At 38.5% G+C, this 10,630-nt stretch overlaps 2 protein-coding genes across 6 annotated transcripts in view; both read left to right on the top strand.

The window, feature by feature from the left end:
• The window catches only part of LOC111265403 (uncharacterized), a 26,951-nt gene extending 19,044 nt beyond the window's left edge, over positions 1-7,907 (top strand). For all 5 annotated transcript variants that reach the window (XM_022842058.2, XM_022842059.2, XM_022842063.2 and 2 more), the window contains 7 exons: positions 52-273; positions 2,437-2,627; positions 2,969-3,093; positions 3,397-3,587; positions 4,184-4,318; positions 4,636-4,798; positions 5,091-7,907. In XM_022842058.2, coding sequence (XP_022697793.1) covers positions 52-273; positions 2,437-2,627; positions 2,969-3,093; positions 3,397-3,587; positions 4,184-4,318; positions 4,636-4,798; positions 5,091-5,330 — 1,267 coding nt within the window. In that variant the 3' untranslated portion in view covers positions 5,331-7,907. The remainder of the gene's footprint in view (positions 1-51; positions 274-2,436; positions 2,628-2,968; positions 3,094-3,396; positions 3,588-4,183; positions 4,319-4,635; positions 4,799-5,090) is intronic.
• Positions 7,908-7,998: 91 nt separating this feature from the next.
• Positions 7,999-10,590, top strand: LOC147752805 (uncharacterized). The gene is made up of 2 exons (XM_086970486.1): positions 7,999-8,051; positions 8,482-10,590. The coding sequence occupies exon 2, from the start codon at positions 8,615-8,617 to the stop codon at positions 9,407-9,409; it is 795 nt and encodes a 264-aa protein (XP_086826612.1). The 5' UTR covers positions 7,999-8,051; positions 8,482-8,614; the 3' UTR covers positions 9,410-10,590.
• Positions 10,591-10,630: the final 40 nt, after the last annotated feature.

Genomic DNA, 10,630 nt, shown 5'->3' with positions numbered 1-10,630 from the left:
ATATGTTAAATGCTATTCTAATTCACGTCCGCGTATTTTTCCTGCCTTTAGGACACAGACGCGCTCAACAGACTACACGTTTTCATGTCCGTACAGCGCAGCCCTCAGTGCTACCTCTTGTTCCTCCGGGACAATTTTCGGCGGAGGCAATAATTCCGGACCGAATTCTTTCAACATATGCCCACAACATACATCACCAGCTCAAGCCGGCCAAAATCTCCAGGATTATCAGCTGCTGCAAAGGGTACGACGCAGTTCACGGGCACGTTCTGAGTAAGTTATATAAATCGAATAATAATACAGTTAAAAAGCGGGACCATAAAGCCAAGCGGGCTTTATGTGTTCAATTCGATTATGTATGTGGTTAGTTCCCGTGATGCCCAAATCACAAGATGTTTGGATTCTATTACTTCCGCAGAGTCATTTCGTCTCTAGGAACTGGAATAACACGAAGATAGGTTTACGAAACAACGCTCAGTTACCTTTTCTGGTATGACAGAGTCGAAACCGCACGCTTTAGTGTAAGTGCTCCTCACCGCAAAAGAGCTCTGCCTACCGAAACCCATCAAAGTTATAATAGACTTTGAAGAATTTTCGTAGCTGTACGCATCACCTGCGAAATGACTGGCCTGGTCTCGTCAAACTCATGTCAAAAATGCGCTGACGCTCGTCCTGCTCGTACCACACGCATGGCAGTAGTGCAAAATGGCCTAGCAGACCGAGAATCCACCGAATGAAATAAATGGCTGTTTCGCAAAAACGAGTCAGTAGCGACTTAAAATCTTAATCAGCTACTAGAACCTCTGTGATACACCCGACTTAGATAATGTATAATGCGATGATGTTTCGGTATATACGGTACTGTCTTTTGCCACTTCGCGTTTATAGTTTTTCTCATTCCCATCTCAGTTCGAAAGCCAACTCATTGTTTTGAACATTGTAGAGGATATTCGCACTTGTCGGACCACATAAGAGATAACTGTTATTCAGAACTATGATTATTTTACCGCACCGAAATGTCGACTGAATATATAAACAGTTTCTCTTGCGCGTTTGGTGCTAAGTTACACCTGCGACGCCACGTACGTTTATCTCATGTAACTGACTGGCTTTGAAAGAGACACATGGTCATCACCATTCATAAGCAATGCGTATGCTCAGTATACATTTACGGACACGCAAACAGTTCTAATATAACGCCATCCGCTGTTGCCAGGTCGTATACTGGCGCTATTCAACTATGTAGAAGGAGAATTCTGATGCCAGATATTTGCAGATGTTGCTGTGTAATTGATCAATGTTTTTTCCAATCCAACGTGTGACATACGGGCAAGATGGCTGCAAAAACCTACCATATACAGATTAATGTTCTAATTTGATAATGAGCGTACTTATCCGATTGTGTGAAGTAAAACGAAGTTTCGGATATGCTTTAAGGTATTTTCTATCATGAGTTATTATGATATGCAACCCAAAAGTATTACCATGTTTCTCGAGGGGGCAGTAGCAAATCAGCTCGTCGAGCATTCGTAAAAAATCAGAGAAATACTATCCGAAAAAGTATAACGTTCCTCATTGTTTTAATATGTATATATGTTCTAGTAATGCTACTTGCTCGATGACTTGACCTTTATGATGCAGCTCATGATAAACCCAAGGCCTTTTGATCGAATGGAGGAAGGCAAACTTCATTGTATGGCGCGTTCAAGTCAGACAAACAGTCGCACACATATGCCCCTTTCCTCTCTTTGTTTTATACTGTAAAAAGGTTCTCTCGGTTTTACTTTTACACAGGATTATTGTTGAACAATATTTCTCCATAGCTGTGTCATACTATAAACACAAAAACCTGATATAAAAAAATCATTATTTTCTGATTAATGGGCATCGATTTACTAGATTCTTGTGCGTCATTAATCTCAGACACATGATACTCGGCCTTTGAATCAGCTTCTTAGATAGCCAATAAGAATCCGGACCCACATTAACTACCAAACTACAGGGCTGTTCAGCTAAGACGTCCTGTACTTGGCCACATCCGTGGTCTTGTGCAATACGGAGAGTCTGTAGCATAATGCAATCAATATTCGTTGATTAATCTATTGCCGTTAACATATTAGGCCGTCCCAATCCAAGACGCGACGATCGCGTCCATTGTGTACTTTAAATTTACGCGATCCGCCTTGTAGAATTGCGTAAAAATAGTAGCGACAAAAATTGTGTGATTAGGAGTTGATTTTCGATATTCGAGACAGCAGATTTAGGTTTATGATCAGTGACAAATACACAGTTTTACAAATACACAAGATAACAGAGCTTGGTATACATTGAAGCAAATCTATCGGGACCTGTTTCATTTTCTAAATAATTAGTCGCAGTTTATTACACCGTAAATGAAAAAAAGAGTAATAAAAAATTAAAATTTGATTGTTTTAGTCCGTCTACTCTTTGCTCCTTAGCAAATCTCTCTTCGCTGAGTGGCAATGGTGGCGAAAGTCGAGTTGGATTGTCCACTAACGGGACAAGTCATCTGTATTCCGGCCCGTCACTGCCTAGTACATCTACCCCTGCCTCATCTAATACGCCCCAACAGCAGCAGCAAATCCAAAAGTCAGCTTCCGAGAACGGTAATAATTTCTATAGACGCAGCTGGGCACTAATGTTTGCTTAATCTACAAATAACTCTTTTTGGAGCAAATCGCGTGTAATGCATGCCCCTAAACAAACACAAATACTCCAGTTTGACCATTGACTCACCATTAAGAATTATAGCAGTTAATAAATAAGCCCGTATTGAGCTTCCGGGATACACTTAACTTCACACAATTTACCCAGTGTCTGATGCGCTACGATTATTCATATTGTTGTAACTTACCATGAGTCTGCTTTGAGACAACAATGATTAATCGCAAGACATCTGAAAGGACATCATCGGATAGTAGATTTTCTGTTTATCGCTGTCTCTTAGGTTCAAGACCCGACTGGGTTTCAAATGGACCTTCTCCAAATGCTTTCCAATGGGACAATTTTTTTCGACAGCGACAATGCCCAGCATCATCTAATAATCCATCAGCTATAGCACACTGGCAACAGGTGAGACCAGAATGAGAAAGAGTTAGATAAGTACATGTATTCCGTTCGCTATTACGCAACGTGCCTTCGGTACCGCTGGGTTTGTCATCGTCTTTTTCATATGAATTTAGCATTTTCGACTGCTGTTGACCTAGGCGCACTTAGGTAACTCTGCTAGCACTAGTTCGTTTTAGACTAATCAATATTGTTCAAATTATGATTAGAAATCACTTTGTCACATGACTTCTTGTAGTAATTCGATTAAAAATAATTAATCTCTTTGTCCCCTTCCTTCGGTTACAATTATAATACTACAAATACTAGGCGCATGACGAATTCGGACGTACCCCTCAAAGCAGAACGCTACCGGCTCGCTTGGAACCATTATCACTACGTAGTTCTGATTGGCCACTCACATCTTTAGTGTTACCTGCAGGAACGACTGGTATAGTTTCACCAGACGCCATTCAACATAGCGATTTCACCCTTTTCAATGACGCGCCACTTTTCCCAAAGTGAGTTCATATCAGCAACGCTGTGTCCGCTTATCGGCTCAGTTACTCAGTGAATCATTCTATCATAATGAAAGTGTGGTGACGATTATTGTCATAATGGCTTCTTTGTTTTATCACAATATGCATTTACCCGATAAGCATACACTTCAGAAGAGAGCTAAAGCTTAATCGAAGGTATCAGATAGTAGAATACGCTAAATTGTAACTTTCGCTGTTGCAGCGCTTCGACATTCGATCATCGAGATTTGCTTTTCAATGATCATTTTTAGGACGAAATACGGTTTCCTAATAATGTTCCTTGCTCATTAAGGAAGAAAAAATCAGTAACCTTTTAATAACGAGAAATGACTTCTTTTAACAGCTTTGGTTATAGCAAGGTTAGCGTACTATAAATGTAATACTGATTCGCCGAAAATAAAATAGATTGTGCCGTCGGTTAAGGAAATATACGGCGTCAGAGGTTATTAATAAACGGTTCTTTCGATATGAGAAAACCGTACATTTATACTAATGGCGATGAGTAAACAATACGTTTTGAAGCACCGAGCCTCTCTCCTCGTTTTCGCCAATGAAGAACTGTTTGATTTGTCTCTCAGGCGGTCGGCAAGTTCCGCGAGTTCGGGTGTCGTGAACCCGCCCTCTTCGGCCTGCTGTTGTCCTTACGAATTGTTGAATAGGTTCTCGTCAACGTCGTCGTGCCCATCCATTCAGCAACAGCCTGACGAGCAGAGGTACTACATATATATATATATAGCTGTTGCTTTGAATAAAAATACTCAGTGTTTGAGTGCTTCTCATGCCGTTCGACTCACCCGTTCGTAACCAACATGCGTACTAATCGTGAGTTCTCATTATATCGGCAGAGGTTCAAATGTCGTCAATCCATTATTTCGTTTTGAAATAACTACTAAAAGAAAAGATTTACCTATCGATGTCGTCGTTTCTTAGACATATGCTTGGCACATACACTCATGTCCATTATACATTATAAGAGAAGAAATGATGATAATAATATTAATAATAATGGAAAAAATACACTTTTTTGTAGGTTATTTTTAATAGGGAACGTAGTCCTGTCATTGTATCGTTCCCTTCTGGAACCTTTTGCCGAGGGATTGCTTCGCTATCCTTGGGGTAGAGATTCCCTGTGGTTAATGGCTTTCGTCGTGTTTGCCTCAATCCTTGTCCTGCTCGGCTATGTAATCACTACTGTAAGTACAATATATGCAATTTGGAGGGTCAGCTATTATTCATAATGTGATAAATGTATGAAAAAGTCTAATAGTGAGAAATGTTTCATTCTAGTAGTATTCCATATAAAATAGTGTTAGTGTACAATAAGGGAACCCGTTGGTGGGCTGAAAGGCGTTGCTCTACTTAGTTTATAAGACGCTAATTTTGTAACAAGTCCCTGATTATGTAATCAAAGGCTTTGAGTTTTGAGCTGCAGAGAACCAACTGACGCACTGCGTTTTCGATGCTGTCTGTACGGTGTCCTTGAAGGTGTTGCCGACGATGCTGCTGGCGGTCTGTTTAGCGATCTGCAAATCGCTTATCTTCCATCGTAATGAGACTATAACACATCTTCGAGTTTTAGGGGCTTCTGTACGCGGCTCAATGTTTACCCGTGAGTGCGTCCAATCTCTTCGATCGGCTACCCTGCTGCTGGTGAACCACACACTTCAGCTGCTTGTACCACCGGTCATTGTACCAACGAGCGTACAGACTTCCGCGAACACGTGAAGCATGCTGGCTAAGTGAGGCTGCGTGGATGAACAAATATCATTACAACAGGAAACAATAGGCATTCTTTTAAGAAAATTCTAAGACATCTAGAATACATTTGGAAATCATCGAGGATCAGCAAAGAACATCAGTATAAAGCAAAATGTTACTCAAAAAAAGTTTAGCGTATCTTCGATATGATTTGATAAAACTGAATTCGCAAAGAAATCATAGTGTTTGAAAGAACACCTAAGTAATACATGCTTTGCGCGTTAAACATTACTGATCTAAATGACTATAGCCAAAATGGCTCAGATTAGCGTTTCCTAAATGTTGATTAGACTACCATTTGATATTGACATGGACAAAACCTTCTGTTGTTGCATAAGATGACAAGAAAGTATATACATAGAATGGTCTCTTGAAAGTTTGTGAGTCTCCACTTGACACCTGTACAAAACATACATACCATATGTATATATATATATATATTATATATATATATATATACAATATATATACTGTCAAGAGCCTTTGAACCACTCTCTCTATATATAAAATGGGCATCTAAATTCCAGTCTTTTTTTTTATGAATCGCTTTCAAGTCCGTATCCAAACAAAAATAGAAAGGAGTGCTTTGCATGTGCTTCCTGACAGTAGTCGTTGTCTAATATAGCCACCATTCGCCGCGCTAACAGCTTTAACTCGGTACCTGAACCACTCATAGGTAGGTTCAAAATATTCCTTCTTTAATCCGTAAATAACTGTTCAAGTTATGTGCGTCAAGCAGTATTGATATGCGTAAACTTCTTAATGTATTGCTCGAATATTCTACGTATAAAAAAATCCCACGTAGAATTAAATTTGGGCTGATATCAGTCCAAAGGTCTCACAAATTGAGAAACTTATAACGGCCAAAAGACTCCAGGTATGTCGAAGATCGCTTTTTGGCCATGATGAAAAATGAATTCTCAAGCCTTTTAAATCTAAAGCCTTTTGATGATCTTTCGATTGCATGAAAACTGGCAATAAGGTAGATCATCGACCTAAACCAAAAATAAATTTTTAATCCTAGTGGGGGTTCGTTTCACATGGAGACAGAAAATAATAACTGATTCATGCTCGATTTTTAAAAAGGCTCAAATTGCTCTTTTTCACCTGAGTTTGTTGTTTTGTTCTAAAAGAACTGGTGTTCTTCTGGTACAAAGAACCGCGGATGAACGTATGACCGCTGCCACAAACGGCGCGTCAAAGTTTGCCCGAATCGAAATGTACCACGCCGTACAATAGTGGCTGTTGATGAAGTGGGCTCTCCGACTATATGATGTCTACGACGGTGTTCGGCCGCGTGCCCACGTTTTGTGTAGCAAGCGAATGCAAATTATCTGAACCGTGCACATCTCGCCCCATTCAGCGTGTCGCCCGTTGACTCGTCGTATCGTATTTACTTAGGCGGCAAATGTAAAAACGTATTATTTGCCAGATAAATTTGTTACGATAACTGTTTGTTGACAGATATCACCTGCTCTTGTTACATCCATACAGATTCATTAGAACGCAGTTATTGAAAAGTTTGTCATTCGAAACTTGTTGACCCCTCTTTAAAATGCTGACTCAGAAAGTTTAGTAAATGTGTGTATTATCAGCGATAGAATATTTAACTGGTATGAAATATAATGTGTACATTACTGTAGCATTTTATCATAGCAACAAGTAATAAAACAAAAACAAACACACCCTGAAAACTCGAACCCCCTAAATAAATAATTAAGTATACATATTTACCGAACATTTACTGATACGTTTTCATCACTATAGAATGTTTTCTTTTTAACTTAATAATGCCTATCATAGCAATTGGCAATTAATGAAAGCCCAAGATAAATGACAATTTGATGCTGAGATTTATGTTAAGCCAATTTCCCTTTTATTTTTTAGTAAAACGTATAATTTGGCAATTCGACCTGTGTAATTACTATAGGCTTGTTTCAAAATCTATTCCATGATTGTTCGTACAGTAAATGCATAATTGCTCAAACTATGGCTTAAAACCAAGCACAGTTTGTTACTTTATTACAATCAAGTCTACCTGACGACACCTTGTGAATTATAATTAAAAATTCTGACGCCGGTGTACCGCAAATGATTTGAAGAACTAATTCTTAAGGAAACTTACCTGCATATAGGAAAAACCGTGCACGGGACACCTATATTTTCTGCTCTTGTAAATGTTCGAAATTTCAGTTTATCGTTAAGACTTAAGATGATTTTGAGTTCAGGTACATAGGTGATACACACTTCGTGCATCGTTCAAGCGATCTATGATATCAATGTTCATCCTTAGGTACGGCCGCTACGTTGTAGTTCACTGCTCGCCGTAATGGTTCGCTGGTAAAATGTTTACCTACTAATCTTAGGCGTTCGTGAAGCTTTAACGAATACAAACTTGAAACATTTATTATTTATGATCACCGTAATTTGAAACGATGTATGACAACTGTTGCTATTTGTACAAAAAAAAAACAAAAGCCAATTTTTTGAAACATTTTCTTAATGATAAAGTCATATTTGTACTTTTGCGTAGTATCAAAAACACATGCGAACTTTGCGTTTTTAATGCTATTATAAGGAAATAAAATGTCATTGTTTTATATCAGTGCTATGGCCCACAAATGGTCCTGAGCGAATTGTACCTGAAAAATTGTAATTGCTGTAAAGCAACGAAGATCGATGATTTCGGTAAACACTATTAAGCTATAAAACTATTTGAATTAACTACAGATAATTTATGTTGGAGGTTTGATAACCGTAGGTACGGTGGATTGCCTTCGAGAGCAATTTAGTATAGATCGTTATCATTAAAAAAATCATTCTTTTTCAACTTACAGTAGCAATAATTTTACAATGCTTGATTGTCGTGAAAAACGCCATTAATTTCGATTGATTTCTATGAGTATGAAGTATAGATTCACATTTGATATAGCTAAACCTTTGCAGAGATTCTTTAAATGATATTTTCATCACATGTAAGACGAGTTAATAGATAATCATTTCGTTCGCTATTTTTTGCTTGATCAAACCAGAGCGCAACCGGAAGGCAGCCTTTTTTTGTGACGGTTCATTATGCATTGGGGGAACTACACATTTCACCAAAAACGTTGTATTGCAGAAAGATCCTCCTTGCTGGTCGTGGAAAAGTTCCAAAAGCAGATTTATTCGTTCGCCTGCACACCAAAAGAGTAGCGGTTATTTCATAAACGACTTAAGAATCTATCCTCCATTTGCAAAGAACCTAATATAGAATGCTGAGACGTATTAAAGATGATTTCCACGGTGTTATGGCAAGCAGTCAGAGAATGAGAAACAATTTATCTATTGGAGAACAGCTCTTATACCGTGCCAAGGAGAAACACACCCCAGAGAGGGACCTAAAAGATAAACTAGGATCTTTACGAGATTGTATCGTTCTCGAATGTTGCCGTGACAAGAACATGAGGGCTGCACATGGATCTGTACTTGAAATTTCATCGCCTAAATTCATCGAACGACTCGTTGGACACAGCGCAAAGATTTCTGGAGGACTTCCTGTTGTCGAGCTTGACTTGTCAGTCAATGTACTTGATCTGATGCTACAGTATTTCTATACCAACAAGACAATCGAGATTCCCTCTAACTGCGCAATTCAGTTACTTGGTGCCGCTAGAAAAACTATCCCAGCTCCAGCGTTAGTCTCTCAGTTGGAAAGCTACTTAATCGACAATATTAAAAGCTGTTTAAAGGATCCGAACTTCATTGATGGCCAAACGGACCATGCTACAGACGTACTATCACTCTCGCCAGTTATCGAAAAAATGCACTTGGACCGAAAAACAATTATAACATTTGTTCAACGACTTACCCAGTGGAGCACAGCAAATAGGAAAAATCGCGCTGTCGGATTAGCGCTGATCGAGAAGTTAACAAACATTCAAAACGAACAAGCCGCTTTGTCAATTCGCAACGCAATCAGATCCACTCGTCGATTCTTCTTGGCAATAGCCATAATCGTCTGCATGTTCATCTTACGGTCGTCTGTCATTTTACTTAGAGGAAGCTAATTGTTAGATTAGAATATTTACTCAGGCAGCTTTGCAAAATTGTTTGTAGAGACGAAAAGGTTAACGCATATAATACCATTGTTAAGTCTTGAAGAAAATCATTTCGTTTGCCTCGACGGTTATTTTAAATTAACCAAGCGACTGCTTATAGAATCGTCCATCCTCGAATCGCTTTTTTCATCCAGGTAAAATGGTGTCCACCTGTCTAAAGGATGATGACATAAAGACCTGTCTCAAGATGAATCAACCTAAAATTAGTCCAGATATACACGCACAATATCAGTCTATCGACAAGCCAGCTGGTGTATTACCTTGGGCAAGAGTTTGTGTTTGTTGACGTTAAAATTCCTATATTCTATGTAATCTAGGGTGTTGTTAATGGAATAAATATTCACAGCAAAGCCCTAACTCATATTAGGAACATAAAATGTACCTGCCCTGCTGTGGGGTAGATTGTGGGTACTACAGAAACATGCGAGGCCGTGACATGAGGTCAAAAAATCATAACTAACCTATTCAAGTAACTTAAAGAAGAAATAAGGTTTAAATAATTTTTCATATATAGTGACAATATAATCAGAGCGATAAACAAATGCAAATAAGCACCTGAATATAAATATTTAAAGCCGTGGTGACATTGAGTTACTGAATTCCAAAAGCTTCAAACAAAAATAACTTATAAAGATTATAATAGGATTCGAATAATAATAAAAAATTTGTTTAGTTGAACAGCACATAAGAGTAACTATCGGTTTTGTAAAATAAGTTTGATGCGTACACGTTAATTTTTTGCTATACTTATTTAAAAGACACGTGTAATAGAATGGTCATTACAATATATTTATATGACAGGTAGCAAATGTGAAAAACATCTATCGAAGGAAGCGCTTCTTTCAGTGATGCACGCATCTTCGGACTTATGTTCGGTTCGGCTCGCTTATCTTGTAATGATGCATCCATCAAAACAAATGTAATGCGTTAGGGGAAAGTTTGATCTAACCAAGGTTACTTCCAATACATGGCTTACCATAATATTCCAGGTTGCCAAAGCCACGCACGATCTAATATTATGACAATAACGTCGCTTTATCTTAATCTTGTCAAGTTGCCATCTGCATTGACTGTTTCGCTGTACTTTAGGAGCTTAGTATAGCAGCATTATTTCTTTAAACCCCACAAAATTCTCTGAGGTACTTCATAGGGATCTGCTCATCTTTAGGC

This window comes from Varroa jacobsoni, unplaced genomic scaffold (genome assembly GCF_002532875.2).
Source record: "Varroa jacobsoni isolate VJ856 unplaced genomic scaffold, vjacob_1.0 scaffold_971, whole genome shotgun sequence".
Lineage (NCBI taxonomy): Eukaryota > Metazoa > Arthropoda > Arachnida > Mesostigmata > Varroidae > Varroa > Varroa jacobsoni.
This window is presented reverse-complemented; position numbering and strand designations above follow the sequence as displayed.